Raw genomic sequence first — 26,156 nt, 5'->3', positions numbered from 1 at the left:
TTTCATATGCGTCCATCTCAAACCACCGTGTGTGCTATTACGAGGACAGTTTTATTTTGGTCTCATAAACAAGACGAGAATAGAAATTGTGGTTGTTATGTGGCCTGGAAAAACCACCACACATCCAGTGAGCAGACGAGGCTGCTGAACCCCGACTGTCTCTGGGGGAGAGGAAGTAATAGCAAGGCCAGGAAATTATTTGACATGTTGGTTTTACTTGGAGTCAGTGACACAGCAGTAACCTGAAATAGATATGCACAGACAAGACCAGGTGGCCTGTACGCGTGTTCGTGATCTCACCGAGATAATTCCTGCTGTTATCCGTGACTCGGATGTGAGTGGCTCCAGCTGGTATCTTGGCTACTTCGTTGTATCCCAAGGGTCCTCCTAGCCAACGGAACAACACACTGCATTAGTCACATTGCTCTAAAAACACAAGAGAAAAGATTTCCTTCTCCCATTCCATTTTATTGACTGTTCTGGAGAATTGATGCTGACTTGGACGGCACTCAATCATAGGACACATGTATAACAGGACAACCACTCAAAATCATGTCATCACCGAGTTTCAAAGTTACGCTACCTGCATGGAAGTCAGGAAATGACTTGAGTAATTTTGACAAAAATTTCAATTGTGATTTTCTTTCCCTCAATATTTCAAGTGTGATTTACTTTTTTTGCGTTTTTTTTCAAGGTCCTCTTTCCACGCTTTTTTAAACAAACACAAGTAATAAATGAATCTGTATTAAAATAAACCATATAAAATTTACAATACATACAGTTTATCGTGTAGGTTAGGCTAAAATGAAGGCATATAAACCATGAATTAATATAAACAGCCATTTTACTGCGAGAAATGTTGATAAACACTGACTTGCAGTCTTTTGGGCGTTCACTGTGACAACTTCACAAAAGTGTGATGTTAACATAGGTCATAAATTAGATTAAAACAATAATGCCAACAAATCTGTGACTTCATCACGTCAACATTTCACGTTTCATAAAACATGATGTGGGAACATCTGGACTGCACTTCTCAGACACTGAAATTATCCAGATAATACTATCTAAATAAATGAATGAAAAATGCATATAGAAAAAAAATGAAGCCCACCGACCAAGCAAAATGAAACAGTTTGAATTTAATTGTTCAGCCCTACTTGAGTCCTACTACCTACTATACAGTCTACATGACAGTTCATATTTGTGCTTTCACTATAATATCATAATTTACAAGATCAATCAGATTTGATGACATCAGCTGTTAGTGAACAATGAGTTAAGTTATACAGGGTTGCTTTACAAGCCCCTCTGCACACACTTTAAGAATGAGTTGAAATCACAGCCATTCATTCGATAGCAATATTTCACAACAATAAAGCTGAGAGGCTGTTGTGGAGTGAAAAGCTGTTGCCTTTTGCGGGCCATTTATTACACACTGTGAACAGTCTTTTGCTTTGGTTGCTCCTGCTTACCAATTTGAGGGGGAAAATATGCACAAGGTTCAGTAAGCCCCCATCGTCAGACTTCCAGACAGGCCCTGATGAACTCTAAAGTATCTGACCTTGCAGGAGCGTTTTGTGTCGCCACCCTCCGTCAAATCTCTCTTCGTTTGGAAGCACAGCTGCGGATAGGGAGAAATCCTCCCAGGACTTGGAGTCACCCAAACAAAGGAGACATTATCAACTTGTTTTCTCCTTGCTCACATTGACCCATTATGGCCTGCAGGCTGGCCCAGTCTGCTCCCACACACAGCCGTGGGGAGGCCACTTGTTTCACACCAGAGCTGTTGTAGTACCGTGAGGTGGCGCCGCGTGCACCTTCCACTTCCAAGCAGCGCACGGATTGTAGGAAGCTGCAGATGTGTTGTCATCAATTAATGAAAACTACATGCCTGCCTACTTTAATTCCTCATTTAGAAAAAAGAGCATTCAAGTTGCAAGTTGCAGCTTTATACGGAATGGATGATAACAATGGGGCAAATGGCAGCTTTTTGGTGCTAATATTTTGCAACAACATATTGTAAAAAAAAAAAAGAGGAAAAAAAACTATGAGCAAGTTCATTTTTGGAGCAGTATAAACTTAGTTCAACAATTTTAATTATGAACCATGAAATGAACTACCGTATTTTCCGGATTATAAATCGCAGTTTTTTTTCATACCGTATTTTCCGGACTATAAGTCGCTCCGGAGTATAAGTCGCACCAGCCATAAAATGCCCCAAAAAGTGAAAAAAAACATATATAAGTCGCTCCGGAGTATAAGTCGCATTTTGGGGGGCAATTTATTCGACAAAATCCCACACCAAAAACAGTCATGAACGAGCAACAACAGGCTAAACGATAGCAACAACAGGCTAAACGATAGGTATGCTAACGTGACAAACACAAACAAAGAGCTGAGAATGGGCCTGACGTAACATATAGAGTGATTAAGGACAACTATTACGTGAATAACATGTTTATAAAACCATTGGTGTCACTCCAATTCATTAAATCCATCGATCATTCGATACAATAGCAACAGGCTAAACGATAGGTATGCTAACGTGACAAACACAAATGAGGAGCTGAGAACGGGCCTGACGTAACATATAGAGTGATTTAGGACAACCATTACATAAATAACATGTTTATAAAACCATCGGTGTCACTCCAATTCATTAAATCCATCGATCGTTCTTTGTCAACAATGGCTGCGCGCGGCTGAGGGCGCTTGCGCTTCAAAATATTCCACAGGCTCATATAAAGATAGATAAACTATATTTCAAATAACTATAATATAAGCAATACTATTATCAAACCATCCGTGCACTTTAAATCCATTAAATCCATCGATCAAATTCCTCGTCCTTTGTCAACATCGCCGCGCGTGCGCCCTGACGTCAGCCTCGTCTTTATTCCACAGATCTAGTATATAACTATATTGTAGCGTTAACAAAGTACAAGGATAGACGTGGGTTTGGTAAACGGCTCTTTATTCCACAAAACAAACTTCCAAGCGTGTGGCGGCGTGGACTTCCAGAGACGATAGCTCCATGGCAGAGGACCGGGCGTGCGTAATGGCCATGTCCGAGCCCCATGCACCGTTCGCGGACAGCCACTCGACCGAGCGCCGGCCCCCGACTCAGTAGAGTAGGACCGGGCGTGCGTAAAAGCCATAATAGTTTTTCAAACCTTCTCTGTCACTCCAAATCCTTAATTCCTTTAAACTCTTTGTCCTCCGTGTCACTTAGAAATGATCACCGCTAATGATGCCGGTCGTCCTTACGTGGGTCGCGCCGCGCGGTGCCACTGACGTCACTTGAAATAGTAATCCATTGGTACATCACGGTTCTCCAAACTTTCACACAAAGAGATTGAAATTACGTTCCCACTATCCCTCGGTGAGATAGTACACATATCCATACAAGCACCACAAAAAAAACCAAGAAGGCATAAACAATGAATAAATAAGAGTGTTGAATAAATGATAAATAAACAAATAATAATAAATAATAATAAAATATAAGAGGAGCAAACAGACAGTGGACTTGGATATGGTGCTTTGAAGTGTTAATTGCTTTATTTGATGTTTTCTCTATTTTTTATGTTTTGAATATGTTCAAGATAAAGATATAAAAGCATGTTAAGTGATCAACTATACTAAAAATAACATGGGAAGTGGTCAACTATACTTTTAAGTGATGTCTTAATGATCAAGTAAAAATTTGTGAAAAAAAAACATATATAAGTCGCTCCTGAGTATAAGTCGCCCCCCCACCCAAACTATGAAAAAAACCGCGACTTATAGTCCGGAAATTACGGTAGTTTGGCCGGGGGCGCGACTTATACTCAGGAGGGACTTAAGCGACTAAATTATTAACACATTTCATTTCACATGTTAATTTTACACTAAACCGCAAGAGGGCGCTCTAGGCCTGTGGAATAATTGGAACTGCAACTGACAATGAGTCTGACGTAAGCTACGTAGAAGAAGAATCTTCTACTTCCGTAGATAGCGGAGTTGTTTAAATGTGACACAGAGGATGAAGATTTCATTGGATTTAGTAATTTGGAGTGACACGGATGGTTTGGTAAACTTGTTAGCATGTTATTTATACTATAGTTATCTGAATAACTCTTAATGTTATACCAGGCACGTTCTCAGTTCGTTGTTTATGTCTCATGTAACATTAGCATACTGTACAATTATTCACCCTGTTGTTGCGTCTATTCTATATTTATTTTAAATTGTCTTTCAAGAGGACATGTCGTCTGTACTTGGTGTTGGATTTTATCAAATTTCCCCCAAAAATGCGACTTATACTTCAGTGTGACTTATATATGTCTTTTTCTTCTTAATTATGTATTTTATGGCTGGTATGACCTGCACTCCGGAGCGACTTATAGTCCAGGAAATACTGTAGTTTAAATTTACAACTTGTGAACTGAATTTTTACTTTTACACCTGAACCTCAATTTTACGTCGACTTTGGGAAAAAGTTTGGGAATAACATTAACCCCGAAAGCATGTCGTATAGAAAGTCTTTTTTTTTTTTTTTTTTTTTTAGAAAGGCATGTTTTTAGGCAGCCGAAGCGGTCCTTTATTACGTTAATTTATGTCAGGCGTATTGTTGGGCAGCCAAAGGGGTCAGTTTGCTGTCCACCTCCACATACATATTGAATTAAGTCTGTTGAGATTTTATTAAGAGACTAATACGCAGATGACAATGTCAGGCGGCTTGAGTAAGACATTTTGATGCTATGTGAATTGGATGGAAGAGAGACTAAAGCAGCCATTTATTCTACTGCTGTGTCCGGCCACGGTCTGACTTGTGAGTGTCTGTGTGGATGAGCGGATTCCGTGAACTTCCCCCTTTTCAAATCAAAAACAATCCAAGCTATCCGTAACACTGTAATAAAACAGTCATAAAGATGGAACAGCCCGACTTCTTATTATCAAACGCCTTTAAATTGGTCACGGAAATTCATCAAATTTCCGAACGCTAAGGTTTACGTGCGAGTCATGTAGCTTCGTACGGTCCTCATATTGTCCATTTAAAATATTACATGAAAATGTATTTATGACAAAAAAAAATTGGGGTTCATGACCAAACCGCGTAGGATCAAAGCGAATAAAATCAAGATTTGGGTGTATTGTAAAAATAAACAAACAATATTGTTACTGACAGCTGTTATTTTTTTGCTGAAATTTTATTCTTGGATCCCTGCATGATGTGATGAGAGCATCTCAAGGAACCAAATGCAGATTTCCATCGACCATTCAAAGTATATTTTCACAGTATCGTGAATTGTTACTTACAGAGGCTAAGGTTTTAATGAATTTTGTCCCGGATGGGCTTTTATTTAATTTAATTGTTGACGGTTCTTAAGACCCACATGGACACATTTCAAGGATATCACAGGTGCATTTGTGGTAAGTAGCCCAACTTGTATAGGATGACTTGTGTTGGGACTCTGCACACGCCTCTTCTCTCAGAAAACATAAAAACTGCACTTTCAGACTACCGGTTGTTAGTTTAATTTTGATGCTGGAGCGTAGCCAACTGCTTTAGTTTGGCATAAAGGTCTCTGAAGAGCCTCATGCCTAAACATCAGTGATGACAAATCAGGCCAAGATCCCGGTATTATCCTGATGTCAGGTCGGTCTGAAAGTGATTCCGCATGGTGATTATTGCACATCCGTGTGTGTGTGTCTGTGTGTGTGTATCCTACCTGCCTCCAGGCTGTTGCTCTGGTAAACACTCCTGTGATGAAGGCAGGTGGTGTTTTTCCCTCCACAGACCATGCAGGCGTCCTCTTGCTCCTTTGAACCCAAGATGGAATCACAGCCAGGTTTCTATACGAAGCATAGACACAACAAAGATTATGATCTGATGGGATGTCTGTCGTAAGTGCTTCCAATTGCACATTATGTGACACGAGGCAACATTTTTTGTTTATTTCGTGCAGTTATTCACAACCAACTTTCTACTTAGCATGACACGCATGCACGCACGCACGCACGCACGCACGCACGCACGCACGCACGCACGCACGCACGCACGCACGCACACACCTTCTGTTTCTTCTCCCTGTCATTTTCATGTCTTTGAAACATTTACCTGCAGCAAGGGGCCCGTTGAGGGTCTAGAGATGTCTCTATAAATTCCAAAACACAGGGTGATAATAGTTGCATGGAGAACTTTGCTTCTACATAGATTACAGTGAATGTCTTTTACTTTAGCCTTCATCTCCAGTGAGATTCCAGGAGACCTATAATCAGCCCCCTAAACTACTTTCAAAACAGAAAAACACTCCAACCATGTATGTGAATTACAGGTAATCATCTGAAGATACAGTGTACACAACACAAGGTCCCGTAGGGGGAATGAACATGATAAAGCAAATGACTCCTCTGAAATTACTCAAATTTACCCAAAGATTGCTCTATCTCAGAATATGAGAACTTCCAAAGTCAAACACAAAACAACTCGTGAAGCTTTGAGGAATATTATTTTCTTTCATACACAAGCAAAGTTAATCTATCAAAAACCACTAACCATAACTATGGACAATTGAAAGCTTTCACTATCCTGACATGGGAGGAAGTCTGACTACCAGCTCAAGCAAAAGCCACACAGAAAGGCGTGACCAGAGTTTCAAGCCCGGAACCACTAATGTGAGGCAGACACATTAAGACTATGGTTAAATTCCCTGTTAACAAAACAAATATATATGTACTAGAGATGCACCAATCCGATATCTGGTTCGGATATCGGCCCCGATATCAACAAAATAGATGGATCGGGTCTGGGAAAATGCAGCCGATCTGTGAGCTGATCCTTTCCTTAATCTATTGGGACGTGGGCTACGTCATACGTCAGCAGCACGTGTGCCGCATGCCACGAGAGTTTTCTAAACAAACGCAAACATGGAGCGAACGAAAGAGTCAGCTGTGTGGAGGTACTTTAAACTGAACACGCCAACTAGTTCGACGGCAGTTTGTAATGTCTGCAAAGCTAATGTTGCCAGGGGTGGTGGTAGTACTGCCAGTTATAGTACTACCAATTTAATTAAGCATCTCCAGAAACACCATGCAACGGAGCACCAGGAGTTCCAGCAGTTGAGCAGATCTAAGGGAGCGGGAGGTGGACCTACACGGCAGTTAACGTTTGCAGATGCACTGCAAAGACGGGAGAAATTCCCAGGCAATAGCACAAAAGCTATGAGAATTACTGAGAAAGTGCTGGAATTCATGGTTTTGGATGGACAACCGATGAGTGTTGTTGAAAACGAGGGCTTCCGATGTTTACTTGAGCACTTGGAGCCACGGTACAATTTGCCATCGCGCAAGTATTTTTCTGAGACCGCACTGTCAGAAATGTATGAGAAAGTGTGCGAACACATGTTTACATTGCTTGATTATTGTATTTGACCAAGTCACTTGTTTATTCTCTTGTCCCGATGCTATATTTTATTTTTCCACATGTAGAGGTATGTAGCTTGTTAAATCAACCATAATATCGGATCGGTATAGGGTATCGACCGATACGCAAAGCCACGGCATCGGTATCGGAACTGAAAAAGCCGGATCGGTGCATCTCTAATATGTACATATCCATTAGCAAGAAGGACTGGACAAAACTTTGAGGGGAGCCATTTGTCATTGTCCTTATTTTGCCTTATAGTGTTCTGATGATGGATTGCATTTGGCCTCCCGAGAATGACCGTTTATACAGTTTCATCTGCTCCAAGTTTTGTCCAAGGTAGTCCTTGATAAGCAGACTACAAGTTGGAGGCACTGAGTTTGCTCTCACCAGACAGCGTCCGTTGACACACACAGCTCCAGGTACTTTGTCACAGGCTGTGCCATCAAGTACACGTCCAAAGTTGTAGTAGAAGTTATGACCCAGGGCCAGGCAGCTGAGCTCACAGGGGTTGGAGCCTGGTAGGAGAAACGTTCAGTCATTGACTTGTTGCTTTCAACTGGGTTAGAGAATGTCACAGTGAAATGCTCTGAGCCATAGTTGTCAAACTGAAGGCCCGGGGGCCAGATACAGCCTGCCACATCATTTTATGTGGCCCGCAAAGACCCTTTTTTCATCGACTTTGTGTCATTACTAAAATTGTCTTCACTCAAAAAAAAATAGAGACATTGCTTGCAATTTCTAATGCCACCTTTTTTTTTTTAAATATTTGAACAGTTTTTACTAGTCTCTGATTTCAAAACTAGTTATTCATTAGTTTGTTTTTTAGCCTATACTGTATATAGAAGATGTTGACAATCATAATGACCCTCCGAGGGAAACTATGACTACGATGTGGCCCGCAACAAAATTGAGTTTGACACCCCTGCTCTAAGCTGTTTTCCTTATCGGATGCAAAACATGCCTGACAGCATCTTTATCAAATTAAGAATGGCAAGATATATCATCACTGTGTATATATATATATATATATATATATATATATATATATATATATATATATATATATATATATATATATATATATATATAATGTGATATCTAAATATTATGTTTAAAATTCAATTTAACAAGATGACATTGATAAATGTCAACTGAAATTACTTAAGAAGACAGAAAACAATTTCACATGAGCACGTAAAAGTATCTCAAGAGCACAGGTTTGGTTTGCAAGGTCACAAGATACTGAAATGTGTTTTCTTCATGTCCCAAGGCTATGATGACTGGATTTATCATTGTAGTTAATTGTGATTTCTTGAGCAAATAGTCGATTTTTATCACTTCATTTGCTTCATAAAGCGGTTCTCTTTTTTTAAAAGGCCTAATAAATAACAGGAGCATGCCGGGGGCTTTGCAGATTTTTTTTATGGGAATATAGTATCCTAAAGTGCCAATGCAGCGCCATGGTTAACAGCAGTATATAAATAAATAAATGCATTTAAAACAAACCCACATTGTATGATGTTAATTGATAAAGATGACACAATAGCCATAATAAGTTAGTTTTGGTTTGCTTTATAAAAGTGCAGTGTCATTTCAGTTCTGTTTTTTAAGCAGTTTCAATTTTATTATTTTTTACTCCTTCCCATTTTTGTCATTTTTACCTCAAACATCTAAAAAGGTACACCTAAAGTAAATTAGAAGCTGTTTTTCAATCGGCATAGTTTTGGTCTCTTTTCAAGATAACACTTTGATTTTTTTTCTCCCCAACATCAAAATCTGCACTGAAGTTTGAATAACAAAAAGAAAGAGTTTAGGTTTGTACAAAGTGATTTGAGATGTCAGACTGACCTCCATGAAAGGTAGTCCATCTGAAGGAATTTCCCATCATCAACTGTTTGTCATTGAAAGCAGCACACTGCATCTCTCGGAAATCTTGCGAGCCAGGAGGGCACTCCTACACAGAATGCATTGGCATTAAGAATACACGACTATAGCAATGATAAATATGATTTTTTATTTTCAACCCAGGCAAATTGTAATCTCAAGCCTAGATGTAACCTAACTTGCAAATGAAGCCTTCAGGTATCAAATGACAGCTAATATGTAGCTACAGAGATGTGTCAGAGTGCAGAAAACATGTCTGTGAAGGGTGGCTATTTACTGTACCCGAGGCTTGAACTGAATCACCAAGTACAAAGTGCACAACATGCACTCACATTCATCCTGAAACAAGCTTCAACTCATCTGTGAGATTGTCTATGTACATGCAAGTATGGGGCTGTGCCTGTCCAAACACAGCACAATGCACAACCCCTCACGTATCTAACGTGGTAGCAGCCCCGATATTCGATTGCAACGCGACTGCATCAAACCCCAGAGCTCGGAGTGGAGCACTAAAGACAAAGGTTAATATGTCTGTAAAATTCCAGTTCACACCCTGAAAGGTCTCAGCCGCAACATTATCCCTGAACACGCCCACGTGCTCAACTTCAAGAGCAAATATCAGCCATTGTCCAAAAATATTTGTCTTGAAAATTGTGTGGCAGTTTAGTACAGTGGGAAACCTTGATGCTGAATGACCTTAGTGTTGCAGATCTTGTATTGTCTTGAATCGCCTCCACATGGTCCACCCACTGGGTTTCTGACAAAGACATAAATGGCACAAAATTCAATTTATATAACTGTTGACTGCTAAAAATATTCCAGAAATTAATCACATACGTTTCTTCTAAAAATACCATATTTGGTTGTTATATTTTGATATTATGTCCATTGCAATGAGGAAGACCTTATATCACCCTGGCCTATCATAAGGAACTCAAACTATGTAAACAGCAATGACACATGTCTTCGAGTAGCATAAATCTTGGCTTCCTTAAATGACCTTGAATTCAGTTTGCCTTAAAGGTACAGCAAGTCAAAATGTACTAATGCTCCATCTGGTTATAACACTCATCACATTAAGAAGTCAGTAATGAGAAGTTGGTCCAGATGCTGCTCATATTAACTGTCAAGCCCTTATAAAAGACACAATTTTCCTGTTTCTTGCTCTTTTTTCAATCTTTTATAAAGAGGGGAAGAATCCAATTGACCTGAGGAAAAATTCCGACTTTTACAAGGGCTTGGACCAATATTGTTCTTTCGTGACTCATAGTGATAGGGGCTGAGTCAACCCAGCAATTTTCCATATTCGGATGTAGTGTCAAAGTCAAAACAGAGGTGGGACCCCGAGTCCAAAATAACCTGGGTGTGAAGAGTACAGTATTCATGTTTCCTGGCCGTTGTGTTAAAAACAATTACAATTGTTGATAAGTAATTTCACGACGGACATGGTCGGAAAGGTCGCAAATTTAAGGCAATATCCCACATCAATGGGCAAACCGTTTTATCTTCGTTTATGATACTGACGCTGCAATTTTGCAGGATTTCTGTGGAAGGAAGCTTCAGGCTTGAAACAAAAATGGACGTTTGGGACCTTATTAATTCATTAATGTCTTATCAAAACTTAACTATTTAGTGTGTATGCATAAGGAGTAAAATGGGGTAGACAGATTCTGACTTGATCAATTCTTTTCAAGCTTTTTTTCAAGCAAAGTTTGAAATATTGGTGCTCATTCAGCCCAATATGTTGTGAGATGTTCCTAACCTGGTGATACAGGTTCGTGTGCGCACAGAAGCACCAGATCCACAGCTTCGTGAGCACACGGACCAGCCGCTCCAGCTTGCCCATTCGTTCCTAAAGTGCAGCTGGCGTCGGGTTCGTGCAGGATGGCCCAACGAGCCTTCACTATAGGGATCCCATGCAGAACTCCACGAAGCCTGAACCTGAGAGTGAAAAGAAAGTTAACACCAACTTGGAATGAAACATGCACCTTGGGGCAGCTGTGGCCGGCTGGCCGGATTGGAGCGGCGTGGGTGATCCTGGTTCAAGGGCAAAAAAACGTCACCTGTGTCAGTGTGGACAGACAAACAGTTGCTGGAGAGGATGTGCTAAATCAATCCTTGCAGCAGTGTGTGTTTGCTCTGTTCACTATCGTGAGAGGATAAATGCAGAGGATAAATGTCTTGAATATGCACGTGATAATAGAACATAATTCTAATTCTAGTGTAAAACTTGCAATTCTTCAAAGCATGGACATACTTGGTAGTACTGTGAATTTTCATTTGTTACACATTTTATTTTCAATAAGTAAATACTACTACTACTACTACTACTAATTTTCAATGGAACTTGTGTGTGTGTGTGTGTGTGTGTGTGTATGTGTGCTTGCGTGCGTGTTTATATGCACGTGCCTAAGTGCGAAACAAGACAATTGGTGAGAGAGGAAAAAGTGTGTATGGAGGCTAATATGTGATTCTTCAGGGAAAGTACGTGTATTGCCAAGAAACCACCCAGAAGAGGCACTACCTCATTAGCCTGTTGGGTAAGGACCGTCACAACCAAACAATAAAAGTGATTAAAGAAATCTCAGAGGTGCTCCTCAAACACATTCCAGAGTTTGTACCCTGGAGGTGGAGTGAAACTGGCAATGTTCCCACCAGTTTCTTATTCAGGAGTTGTCTCACACCCACTTAACTCTTCCTTCGCACACACACTCAACAGCTGTGTGTCTATCAGTGTCCCAGAATGATGTGAGAGCTGAAAATGTGTGAACGTGTTAAGCAGATGTGTGTCCCACTACTGTGTAAAAGATGACGCATTAGATAGAAGATGTCAGATGAAAATGACTTTAAAAAGGATCTTGACTCTGACCAAATTGTTTTTGATCAAAACACACTGACCTGATAATTTACTATTTTGTTGTGACGTTCCAACAAAAAGAAAAAAGGTCTACTTTAGCTTAGCCATTATTTGACTTTGTGACTCATAAAATAGAATCTCTCATGTACACACACAAACACACGCACACGCACACGCACACACGCATAGTCATGTTTCCATCACAACATTGCAGTGACATGAGCTCATTTCCCAGAGATGCTTTAACATTACATGGCATACTTCAACCTCTTTTACGCCTCAGTTAATCTGATGAAGCCCTCAAACTTGCTAGAGTCCAGGCAGAATATTATATGTTCAAAGGCTAACCACCCTTAACAAACAACGAAAGGTGACAACAAATTCAACAAAAACCAGAGAAACGACGTCTGTGTCGACATCTATCCCCCACGCAAACATCGAATATGAAGAATGTCAATGCAAACCTACTGTACATACACATCAATTGAGAGTGACCTGTGCAATGACTCCAACATTCTCCATGGCAGGGTCACCTGAGCTTGTGCTCATTAGTGTTACAGCCGGTCAAATTAGTGTTGATAAATGTTGGAAAAGGCATTCTAGATGAATTAAATTACTGGAATGTTTACTACACACCCCATCACCACTCAAGTGAAACATGAGTCAGGTACAATCTGACTCATCTTTCATGTCCGGAAGCAAATAGTATTCCAATGTGAATGTACATGTAGGAAGCTGTGAGAAGCTTTAACCGAGAAGGAAACGTATGATATTATGATAATGTAAAACAATGAAACTAATCGGACCAGTGGATCCTTTGAAATGGCACACCCTTGATTGGGACAATTTGGAATTTAACTTATTTTCCAGAAGAGACTGGCAAGAGCACAAAATCCATTTTGTATAGCACTTATCTTGATTGGGGTTGTAAGAGACTGGAGCTTGTCGAACCTGACTTTGAGGGGTGGGGTACATCCGACTTACCACTAAACAAACACAGACGATTCCCACTGGGCCTCAAATGAAAAGTGCTAAGTTTAAAGACTTGATTCCGGAAGATGCCAAAAAGTGGTTCCCATAGCTGTGAATATGAAGCAGAGTTAACCTAGTAGAGCAGGAAAGAGGAGAAGGCAGGAAGAATGGAAATGGTTTCAAATCTACAAAAGGTTTCAAGTGTTTTCAAGGTGACAAATCTATATTACCAACAGCAACAACAGTCAGATATGCACACATTGAAGTCGCTATTTATGAATAACTAAATAACCATCCATCCATCCATCCATCCATCCATCCATCCATCCATCCATCCATCCATCCATCCATCCATCCATCCATCCATCCATCCATCCATCCATCCATCCATCCATCCATCCTTCCATCCATCCATCCATCCATCGCCATCCATCCATCGCCACCAAAATTCATACGCAAAGTCCTAATGTTGTCCACTTCAACCATTAAAAATAATAAAAGAACAATTTGCACATTATTTTTGCTTTTATGAAAATGAGACTGTTTTATCCTCATAGGAGCTCATATTTGATGTCAATAAATTCAAAACATTATGCAGATCACTTTTTATTTACACAGATTGAAGTGGACAAGAGTAGCAATGGGCATCTGAATTACGGTAGTGATAAACCACAATTTTAAACACTGGGTGTTTCTCCTAAGGCAGGAAAACAATATTTCAATGACTGCCTTCTTCCCTTTAGTATGTGGACCAGCTAAAACGGAAAACAAAAAAGCGACACACCCAAAGTGGGTGCGCCAATGTGTCAGTAAAACTCATCAAAAAATAAACATCGCTACAAATTCAAGGTGAATATTTTTTACATACAGAGTAAAAGCCATTCAGTACACTCAAGTGACCCTTTAAGACCTGTGCGTGATTTTTAATTTTTCAGACAAAAGTGCATGAAGCTGAAAGAGAAATTTGACTGGTTGAATGGACGGTCAATCACAGTCAAATGATGATAAAACTTGGTAGCTTGAGTTGCTACAATAAAGTAATAGTTAAATGCCTAACGTGTATCATGCAAAGACCTTTTTTGCTTATCTGAGTGTCTGGTTTTGGCAGCCACACCCAGTGAGAGGATGTCTGTGCTTTCCTAACAGAAAGGCAAACAGCAATGAAAGAGCGATATGAGGGTCAGGGAAGAACAAGATACATATTGGGACACTGCATTTCAAAAAACTGCCCCAAAACACCACAAATGGACTGAACACAAACATGTTCTCATGAGCAGACTCATAGACCTCAGAGATCTACTCATTTAGGAATCTGGTTGAAGACCTGTGATTAGTTTAGTTCATTATCAAAATGAGCTGGATTTTCCCCTATGGAACCTGAGAGCACAAATTAGCAAAATGGCAGCATTTAAGTTGATATAAGGGCACGGAAAAAGCCTCAGCAGTTGTTTGGGGTGGTTTAGGAGTGGGGGTGGCTGTTTGGGGACTCAGAAAAGAGGGGCATTCGGCAAGACATTTCCAAGGACATCACTTCTCTGCCTTTCTGTGACTCTTCCAGTTTCTCTGCATCCCAACCTCCATATAACACACTTTTACATTTTAAGCTCAGTGGCCACGTTCCTCTTGAGAACTTTTTTATGTGTCATTGTGTTCTTATGACACGCAAAGTAGCGAGGGATCACTGTATATCTATTTTTTTGTGAATTGCTGCTCTTGTTGGGTTTTGGGAGGGGGGAGGGGATTTTCTCTGTGTTACTACAGTACACTTTGCAGGCTTATGTTATGATATAATCAGCCCCTGAGAGACTGTGAAAATGAACAGAGGCTCTTCAGATGTTGCCGTGCAGTGACTTGTCTTGATGACTTACACTCTGCAGGGAGCACAGGCAGGCAGGAGCAACGAGCAGCAGAACAAAGGTCAGGGCCTCGCAGAGAGTCAGCTTCCTGCGGATAAATAGAGACACAAACAGAAGATGTTGAATAAATACAGAGGTGAATGTGCAACAGCAGATTTGGAAAAGTTGGAAAAATACCCCAAAGTCAGTGATCTCAGATTCCAAATACATTCTTTTTGTTTAAACTGAAGACTCTGAATTGTCCATAATTGTGAATGTATGTATGACTGATTTGTCTTTGCGTGCCCTGTAACTGACTGACGGGTCGACATGTTCAGGTTGTATCTGACCTCTTGCCCAGTCCGTCAGGATCCTAGAGAGGAAACTAGAGTACTGGGAGAACATGCAAATGCCACATCAAAATGTTTCAGTGGAGTGTTTGAGCTAGATATCCATGCTTAGCACCATATTTAACCAATTAAAAAGTTTTGCATGATACAGAATGTCCCGTCTTAACACTTTTTGTACGAATGTAACATTAGGATTGTGGTGTACCAACACTGAGAGTCATTTGAGGTGCTTCCAGATAAGACTCATGTTTTTAATGTCATGCTTAAGCTTTGTTCAGCGGGATAGTTAAGCTGCACTTTAGTGGCGAGCAAACACGCCTCCGTGTGACTAATCAAAAGACAAGTGTATTTTCTGAGAAGTGATACAGTGATTCTGGAAAGAACAGCCCCCTGCCTCCTTTTAAACACTTCTGCTGTCAGACACAATGTCTCCTCTTTGCCATGTCATGGTCACACTCTTTGGGCAAAGTATAAAACGTTTGGAAAGCTGCCAACTTCATCTTCTCTCTTTACCGCATGCTTTTTATCTGGCACCAAGTCCATCCGTCGTCCATCACTCACGACTCTTTTATCCCTCCTTGCACCATAAAAAAAGTGCAACCCCCATGCTTTTGTAGATGTCTTTTGGCTCGATCCCAGGTCAGTTGGCCTGTACAATTAAACGTTACACATCTCACTCACACTTGGCTGAGCAAGCCCTCCCTTCAGCTCCTATCTTAAACTAGCATGGGAATTCATATCAGAGGAAGAAGGTCATTTGAACCAAAACAACAGCAAGGAACAAATCTTCACGGTGGAAGGATCTTACATTCTTAATTTCACGACTACATAGCGACTGTCTTGTTTCAGCAAAGGCAGACTAACCATTTTGGAATTTCTGCTGTATATTTTTCCCCACATTATGTGATTAATTATTTCCTGCAATCTTAAAACCGTCTGGGGTAATTTAACCATCACACAGAGCAACAAATCCTAACAAATCTACTGACAGCTCAAAACAAACCTTTATGGCTTCTGTCTTAAGAGTCTTTTGAACAACATTTCAAATGTTCAACAGTATTACTAATGGAAGCCAGCGGCCAACTAATGAAAACCATCTAATTAGTAGAGTGGATTGTTTTCAAGGTCGCAATGAACTGGTCATGATCTACTCTCAACAAAATGAACTGATAACCATACGTTAGCATTTATCAACTCATGAGCCAGATGTCAGTGTTGGAAGAAATCAGAGGTGGGCTAAATGGTGGGCTTGTATTAACCAGGTGTCCAAAAACAGGACTATAAATGAATGTTTTTTTTGAATGAAGAAAAATCTTCACGTGGTAAACAATTGATAGGATGGTTGATTGTATTTTGATCAAAATGGTTCATCCATCAACCTTCATAAATTCAGTAAACTACTCCTAATAAAATAGATAGTTTGACATGCATAATTGTAAAGATAATCTTTTTTCTTGGTTTGACTTTCTCTTTGTTCGTATAGGAACATGAAAAGACAGCAGTCATAGATACTGAGTGATTGCCCCTCAAACTGCAGGGGCCTTTCAAGAGGTGAGAGGGGTCAGCCTGCCTCCTCCTGCTCTCATTAAGCCTATAGCAGCACATTAGTGCATAGCTCCAGGCCAGGGAGAGGGAAGTGACTTTAATCAATGTGAGACAAGTTGTTTATTCTAACTGACCTTCGTAGCACATATGACAAGAGCGTGAGAGGGAAACACCCCACCCAAATGACACTTAAACATATGTAATTGTTTACAAGGGTTATTTTCCTAATTTTAACTTTTCGACTTTACAAATCAGGAATCGTTTTTTATGCTTCCATATGATACCAAACATAATGATGTATTTGTTCAATCATTGTAATTTGCCAAAAAGTGCAAGCGAGTCTCTAAAAGTCTGGTAAAAGCTTTATGGACTGATGAGATGAAGTGATAAAAAGAATCAAAATTTAAAGAAGGAAAGATGTCATTTTTCCAATATATAAGTAGTAGCTCATCTTTGATACGCTCTATATGTAACATCAAGGCTGTCATGGCTATTCCTTCTGAGGCCTTAAAAATTCCATTAGCTAGAAAAACAGTTTGACAATCACTTTCATGACATTCGAAGTTGATCTTCAATTTATGGTTTCTTTTTTTTCTTCTTCTTCCAAATATCAAACATTCCGGTGATCGACAAAACCTAACGTAACATTTTACAATAATCCTAAAATAGAAATATGCCTGGAGAGTAAAAGAAAAGGTAAAAACAAAACCTTCAGCGGTCATACAAAACTTCAGCTCACATTGCAGTCAGGACAAATAAACACCATGTTTTATTGCAATTGCCTACATATAGATAGAAAGTGGACTGGAAGTGAGTACCGTAATTTCCGGACTATAAGCCGCGACTTTTTTCCAAAATTTTGGACCCTGCGGCTTATAGTCAGGTGCGGTTTATATAAGATTTTTTTCGGGATTTTTGTGATGACTTGATCACTTTTACTCTTATTAATATTACTATTATATACAGTAAAAGCTACAAAACAAACTCTTAATCCTTTAAACCAGGGGTGTCAAACTCATTTTTTTCGCGGGCCACATTGTCGTCATAGCTTCTTTCGGAAGAGATAATGTGCCGAAGAAGACGCGCTAGTTTGTGTTTACATTTCGCGCATCATGCAGAACGCGATCAAGACGGACATTACTGAAAGGAAGCCTTTATACACAAACCGTCATCATGGGGGACAAAAGAAATGCATATGATGACGCTTTTAAGCCAAAGGCAGTCGATGTTGATGACATTATCTTGTATCTACTCTGGAGCGTACTTATGGATTTTTACGGCCTCCGGTCTCCAGGGGGTGCTCTAGCAGGAAGCAAGAGCGAGATAGACGAAGAAGAGATAATGCGCCGAAGAAGACGTGATCGTCTCGCGCATCACGCACACACTCGCATTCACACAAAGATAGGAAGGTTTTATACACAAACCGTCATTATGGGGGATAAAATAAATGCATATGATGCCGCTTTTAAGCTATACGTGTCGCTCGCTAGTTTAATGTAATTTAGCGCTTCGTGTATGAATAAGATTATCATGAACAGACCCTCTTCACACTCGAAGAAATGCATAAAACCGACGACGAAAGAGAGACTGAGAAAGTGTGAGGCGAAGGATATCTAACGCTATTCTAATCGGACACTAAGGAGGAAGACTTCGATGGTTTCAGTGCACAGGAGGAAGATGAAGACGGCTCTTTTTTTACTTTTACTGGTATGTTTTTTTTAACCAGCCCTGTTAGTGCTGTGCTACCGTGTTGCTGCTGTGTTACCGCCGCGTCTCAGTGACTTTGCTGTGTTACTTCCGTGTTGCTGCGGTATTACTGCCGCGTCACAGGCAGTGTTTGGAAAGAAATGTTAAGGTATGTTATTAAAGCTTTAAAAAAACTTTCTGTGTCCAGTCTTTCTTTGCTAATAACTCGCGTGCACACTTCCGCGTTGCTGCGGTACTACTGCTGCGTCACAGGCAATGTTTAGAAAGGCATGTTCAAGTATGTTATTAAAACGTTAAAAAAGCTTTCTGTCTACTGTCTCTCTTTGTAAAAAACTCGTGTGCACGTGCGGCTTATAGTCCGGTGCGGCTTATGTAAGAAAAAAAATGAAATATCCCTGAATTTTAGCTGGTGCGGCTTATAATCCGGTGCGGTTTATAGTCCGGCAATTACGGTAAGTGTCTTAAGATGTGTGAGAAATGTGAATAACATCAATATCTAATTAATATCTCTTGGTGTTTCTTTATGGTGACCTATAGGCATCAGCTTTAATTGAGGCAGCTCACCCAGCAAGTTATGTCTTCCAACTATATGACCGATCTTAACCTTTGATCCCCCCCACTTGACATGGAGCAAAGACACAAGCAGTGTTTGGGAGAGTTGGACTGATCATTCTAAGGAGCATGCCACTGAATGGACTGACACAACCTTTAACAGATGTTTAGTCTGAGGGCCCTTGGTCAACTCTGACCCCTGAATGTGCGGCGACTATGAATGAAGCAATAACAATCGAGCACTCTGTGGGCCAACTCTGCATGTATTCACTTCTTTGAGTGCAAATGGGACGTCTTTGTGCTTCAGCAGCTGCTTCCCTTGGAGGACGTTTCAAAGGGGAGAAAAAAGAAAGGGAAATAAATAATATTGCTCTGATCAATCTGCCACCGTCTGTGATCAACTGAATTACGTAAAGGCCTTTCTTTCCCAATCACAAAAAACGATCACCTAGAGAACAGCCCGTGTGCAGTGTTGCGTCCCCTCCCCCTTTCCTTAACACTGCACATGTCATAGAGACCAAAGCAGTGACTGAATCATGTTTTTTTGATTAATGAATGAATCGAAAATAAATATTGACAATCAATTATTTAGATAAATATTAGTGAACAGCTCTAAAATTGAAAAATGTGCAGCCAATCTATGTGCTCGGTATCTGAATCGGTTTTGGCCAATCTTACTCATAGATGATTGTGTAGCATTGAAAAATCACTTTTTACCTACTTCAGACAAACACAACATTGTAAACTACATGTAACATGGCACTATGTGCCGCTGAGCCAGTATTGGCCACGCCTATTTAATTTAATCACACAAAAAATTTGCAACAATGTTGGGAATTTTTATACAGTATTATGAGCATTTTTTTATATCTCCAACCCGCTTCATATTGTGATAATTAATTGTATTGTGAGGTTCATATCACGATACTATTGCATCGTGACCTTTGCATATTGTCACATCCCTGAAAAAAAGATCAGTTTTATCAGGACTGCCTTCTGCCATGTTTTGTAGCACTGTTACAGACTGCTTGTCTATCAAAGCCAATTTGTTCTTTTGTGTCTGAGTTGAATCCTCTTCAAATTTTGTTTCCTGGTTCACCATACACGGTCTAATCCCAAGAGATTCAAAATCACACCGTTAGTTTTGCTGCTGCCTTACAAGTAAAACACATCACTGTCTTGAATTTGAAAAATATATATATATATTTTCCACTAAAGAGGGGTTCGGTGATTGCGCATATGAAACTAGTGAGGTTCAGTACCTCCAACAAGGTTGAGACTCAAGGTCTGGACTCAAACTCTTGCTCAGTGACGTTCCCTTCACTTTGTTTTGCTTCACTGCTTCACTTCCTTTGCTGCTTCCATGACAAAAAGAACAAAGTTGCTACACCGTCATACCTCAGGGATTATAAGATTATCTTTTTACAGCCACTTAGACTGAGCACTAGGACACTTCTTTTACCAAACTTGTTGATAGCAATTCCTTCTGCGGGTGGTTGGGGGGGTATATTAGCTTTAACCCGTGGCTGGATAACTTAAGTATAGGTGTTTAAATAGGGGAAGAAAAATACAGATATTTCCATTCATCCATTTTCCACACTGCTTGTCATAATTAGGGTGACTTGAAGCCTGTCCCAGATGATTTTGAGCAAGAAGTGGGGGTACATCCTGGAATGGTCTGTGTGTCAACCACAAGTTTACATAGACAACAATTGTTTACACAATAACCTAAAAGGAACACTGTTTAAATGAGGGAGGTTGACAACCATGGGAGAGAACATGACAGAAAGGCTTGAGGTGTAGAAAGAAATGATTTCACAATGCAAGATCATTAAAAAAAGGTTTGGATTTTTGTTTATGAAATTTTGTTGTTTTTAATTAGTTTTTAGAGAAAGGTTGTTAGTTATTCATTCCCCCCTCCCCAAAATGTTTAGTTTCAGTTACTTTTGATCAGTTTTAGTATGAATTTTTTTCGTGTATAGAGCATTTGTCGTGTGCAACATCCAGTATAAAAAAAAAGCCACTTAGCAATAAAGTAATGTAAATTAAAAATTTCACACAACTATTCCACCTCCCTTCCTCTTTATATATAGCAATACCTAAATAAATGCATTTAAACGGAAACTGAATATTGTCAATTTTGAATGTAATCAAATGGCCATAATATGTGGGGTCCCTCAAGGGTCAGTCCTTAGACCCCTTTTGTTGAGTCTGTTTATGATACCTCTTGGTCGAATGCTTCAGAACACCAATCACAGCTATTCCGATGACACAGCTATAATGATCAATGTCCCCAATTCATACTAGTTCAATAAACACTTGTCTCTAGTTCCCAATAAGATGCAGAATAGATTTAAAAATCCTGCTACTGGTATATAAAGCACTGAATTGTTTGGGTCCTGAAAACAGTAAAGAAATGCTGATTGACTCTGAGATCTGCAGACGAGCCCAGAGTTCAAAGCAAACATAGTAGAGTATTTAGCTTTTATGATGCACACACATTGAATGAGATGACAGCAGAAGCGAAGTCAGCCCTGAGTGTAAATGCATTTAAATCCAGATTTAAAAATTTGGCTTTCTCCACTATACTTTTGATCAAAGTCTTATAATTATATTTTTTAAAATCATTTTTGTCTTCTGAGTGATTTCTGAAATCCAATTCGCTTTCTTTACTTTTAATAGGCGCTTTACATTAAAGTTTTCTCTTAACATGTTTAAATGCTGCCAATGTACATCATTTTTGTAATAACTATGGTATAGAAGCAGTCTAGTATAGTATGTTAGTTTTATAAATGTAATATCTACTGTAGTTTCGGTCAGTTTATTTTTTCCAAAGCATTTTTTCATTGAGTAAACTTTTTTTCAATTTTAGTTTTAGTTATTTTATTAGTTTATTACCTCGATCCTTGCACATTTGAACCACAATCATTAAAAAAATAAAATAAAAGGTCAATCAAATACAATGGACTAACATTCTCCAGGTTTGAAGGGATTTTAGAAAAACACATACTAAGCATCCTTAAACATAGCAATGACTTGTTGAGAAGGAAACCGACAAACACACAAGGCCAAAGCAATAAACACTTATCTGAATGAACCTTGTGACAAGCAAGGAATATAACAATCTTCTCTGCTGGCGAGTTAGCCAAGTACACGATCTGATTCAAAGAAAACTGCATACAAGATGGAAGGATTCCAAGATTCACAAGTTCTGAATGCGTTTTCTTCAACTTTGGCCTGAGAATTTGAAAGTTTTTATGTTTTGTTTTAAAATATTTGACTTAACCTCAGAGGACTGGAATCTCTGCAATATATATTAAAGACAGATCAATAACAAGTGAACCTATGAGCATAATGTAAATTCTTAACACATGTTATCAGTTAGACTCAATTCTGCAGAACTGTGTTTTTTATCAAACCATTATTTTGAATGAATTTTATGGGAAAATGCTTCAAATGCCAAGCATAACAAGTAGAGTTAATTTGAGAAGCAACTTTCAAATATTATTTATTTGTTTGTTTGTTTGTCTCTTTGTTTGTTTGTTTGTTTGTTTGTTTCTTTCTTTCTTTCATTCATTCTTTCTTTCTTTCTTTTTTTTCTTTACTGGGGGTTAATCCCAAAGACCTGAAGCAAAATCTATGATTTATCAATGACCAACATATGAACAATTGTTTTTCGTTTTTTATATAATCAACAGTTGTATTTCTTGAATTCACATTGCGTAGTGTCAAAACATATGTTCATGTCTAGAAGCAAAGCTAAATTTATTTATTTATGTTTGAAACATAGGACCACTGAAATGTAATTTTAAAAACGTTATTTGTGCAGCAGCATCTATCCATGCATTTTCTGCACTGCTGTTCCTCACAAGGCTTGCGGGTATGACGGTGCCTATTCCAGCAGTCTTTGGGCATTAGGCGGGGGACACCCTGAATTGGTCGCCAGCCAATCGCAGGGCACACAGAGACGACCAACCGTTTGCACTTGCACCCACACACACCTACGAGCAATTTAGAGTCCTCAGTCCGACAACCATGAATGTGTTTTGCTTTTTGGGCACGGAGAGAACATGCAAACTCCACACAGAAAGGCCAGAGTCGGAATCAAACTCACAATCTCTGCACTGTGAGGCGGACGTGCTTGTGCAAAAACATCCAAATTCAAGACTCCTTTGTGAAATTATTATTGATTATTACATAATTGACATTGGGTGCATTCGAAAGCGTACTCTGAGCAAACTGTTGCACTGCGATCATTTGGAAACTAGAGTGTTGTCGAAATGAGCAGTTCACCTATTCAGACTGCACCAAAAACTGAATACGGGAGTTCCGCTCGAAGTGCTCCAACTGCGGAACGATGTGCACCAGTAGCCAGGCGAAGCTCATTTTGCTAGCAAGTTGGTGCAGCAAAGTAGTACCACACTTCCCTTGACTGCGTGCACGTTTGTGTGTGTGCGCGTGTGTGTGCAGAATGACACTCACGCACTTGCCCATAATGTCATAAGACTCCAGTGTTGGGTGGACCCACAAAACTGAATGAGGTGGAGAATTTTCAAATGCCGCTCACGAAAGCTAGCAAGTAGAAATTTACCGGACCTGGAGTCACCTACAAGTGTTTCTCTTATGATTTCTGAGCCATTTCATACTTGGTATTTTTCTTAATTCATTCAAATTTGGCAGGCTTGGTCACAATGATATTCGAGACAGTCTTTCGCTGTAATTTTACTCATATTTACCACCATTGCTACTCTGGATTTAGTATTTAGTGGCAGCATTATTATGCACTGAAGAAAACATTTAAGATGCCCTATAATAAAAGAAAATGTAATTTTCCCCCTTCTTTGTTGCTGGAAAAGTTATGTTAGTTGCAATAGCACACGAAAAATGACATCACTGCATGTAAATTAAATTAGAGTCCCCGAATTGAAGCAGCGTTTAGGTTCATAAAATGTGCGCAGGGGTCTGGTAGCTGTTTCCCAAACAAACATTCCTCAACAGAGTTATCACAGACGGAAAACTTGCCCTGAGCCAAATCCTACCCTTTCGCCTCATCGGCTTCACTTTGCAGACCAGTCACTTTGACATACTGTCGTCCATCGGACAGACACCCCTAATAATTCCTCTTGACACATCCATCAATTGTAGCACCTTAAAGGCTTAAAGTAATCAGATATTCAGTACTCAGTACTCAGAAGTTTGTTTCCACTAACAGGGCAGAAGAGGACATAGCCAAGGTGGGTTTAAGGTCATGACAGTTAAAGACAGATTAAAGATAAATAGAGTTCGTATACACAGTTGGACCAGAGGATTTGACGTTGTGTGTGTGTCCACTGTTGCAGGGCTTAGATCGAAAAATGAAGTTATTTATAGCTGGTGACATTTAAGAGATAAATGCTGCGTGGCAGAATAGACAAAATGTAGAGCCAGGAGTTGCACTATCTCAAAAGTGGCAGGAGCATTACCTCACTGATGGCAGGAAGCGCTTTACGGCAGACTGAATAATTATGAATTGTGCCCTCAGAGGAAATACACATGCAAGCTGCATGGGCAAATGCAGAATTATCTCATTGCCACGTTTCTCTGAGTATTGCGCAATGAGAGTCCAGGTGTGCCACAGGAAATTGTCTAATTTGACTTAATTCCTCCAAATGTGATTTCTTTACCAGTAATACAAATAAAATATCTTTGTTAATCGATCCATTCCAGAGACAAAGTGATCAGGAGAACAAGTGAATATTCTTTCATGAGATCACAATTAACCCGTGTATCCACTTTCTATTAAATGGCGTACACTGTACGCTATGTGCTCAATAAATGTTGCATATCCATCCATCCATCCATCCATCCATCCATCCATCCATCCATCCATCCATCCATCCATCCATCCATCCATCCATCCATCCATCCATCCATCTGTGCGTGCTCAGCGTGCGTGTTTGTGCATGTGCGCGTGCGTGTGTGTGTGCCTCAAAACAACAGTAACGGGGGAGAACGCTCAAGTGTCCCAGGAATTTATCACCTCGCGTCCATCACCGCTTTTGCAGCCCCTTGCAAGAAAAAGAACTCGAGGTAAATATTTGAATTTAAGGATGCTCACGATGTCCTTTGAAATGTCCAATTAGTGACAGATTAGCATACATGTGAAAAAGGCCGATGACTGGCTGGAAGATCTTGATGTACTTAGCTCATTTACTCTGCATATACAACTCGTTCTGAAAGTATATGTAGTTTCCTACCTTGCAATGGACGAGGAGGACATGATGGTGGACACTAGCAAAAAGTCACGCGCTCTTTGGTTGTCTTCTCATGGTGTCAAACAGCGCGGCTCAGGTGCACTTTGCATCCCAGCTGATAGCGTCCACAGTCGGATTTCAGAACATTCCATGGCAGCCTCCTGTCTATACCGCTTCATTCAAAATGCATTGAAAACGTTTAACTACTCCTACCACTTTCAGGTGTCAAAATCACATTGAAAACACCTTGTTTAGAGAAAGCCACAAAAAAATATTTGGATATTATGTAATTTAAAAACAAACAAAACAAAGCTCGCACGCAAAAGAGTGTAATTTCGCTTCCAGGTAAATGCCTTTGTCTCTCTACACAAAGGTACTGAGAATGTACTTATCTTACTGTCTTTTCTTCATTCATTCGTTCAAAATAAGTCCAACGCGCTCCACATAAAAAAAGCCTCCAAGAACAACTGACACTCCGACACCAGCAAGTTCGCACGGAGGAGACACTCCGGCTGTGTGCACGCGTGTACGCGTGTACACGTCTCTCTCTCTCTCTCTCTCTCTCTCTCTCTCTCTCTCTCTCTCTCTCTCTCTCTCTCTCTCTCTCTCTCTCTCTCTCTCTCTCCACCTGAGCTACATTCCGGACTCGCCCCTCCAATCATCTCTCAGCTCTCCTCTGTTGTACTTCTTACTCCTCGCTCCAATAAGATTTACTACTTAATACAAGATGGGAATATATCATTCTCTTTCAGGTTTCTGAGTTTTTTAAGTGGAAGATTAGAAAAAATAAACAGTAGAATATCTAGT

General features: G+C 39.8%; 1 protein-coding gene across 1 annotated transcript in view; it reads right to left on the bottom strand.

The window, feature by feature from the left end:
• The window catches only part of adamtsl5 (ADAMTS like 5), a 31,661-nt gene extending 5,778 nt beyond the window's left edge, over nt 1–25,883 (bottom strand). Inside the window, exons 1-8 of the mRNA XM_088371306.1 lie at nt 25,353–25,883; nt 14,996–15,071; nt 11,061–11,239; nt 9,995–10,055; nt 9,263–9,368; nt 7,802–7,929; nt 5,718–5,841; nt 301–387 (exon numbers count right to left, since the gene is read on the bottom strand). Of these exons, the coding sequence (XP_088227432.1) occupies nt 301–387; nt 5,718–5,841; nt 7,802–7,929; nt 9,263–9,368; nt 9,995–10,055; nt 11,061–11,239; nt 14,996–15,071; nt 25,353–25,375 (784 nt within the window). The 5' untranslated portion in view covers nt 25,376–25,883. The remainder of the gene's footprint in view (nt 1–300; nt 388–5,717; nt 5,842–7,801; nt 7,930–9,262; nt 9,369–9,994; nt 10,056–11,060; nt 11,240–14,995; nt 15,072–25,352) is intronic.
• Between the last annotated feature and the right edge of the window lie 273 nt (nt 25,884–26,156).

This window comes from Syngnathus floridae, chromosome 3, assembly GCF_059516105.1.
Source record: "Syngnathus floridae isolate MCC-2025c chromosome 3, RoL_Sflo_1.0, whole genome shotgun sequence".
Classification (NCBI taxonomy): Eukaryota; Metazoa; Chordata; class Actinopteri; order Syngnathiformes; family Syngnathidae; genus Syngnathus; species Syngnathus floridae.
The sequence above is the reverse complement of the archived record's forward strand: the minus strand, read 5'-3'. Positions and strand labels throughout refer to the sequence as shown.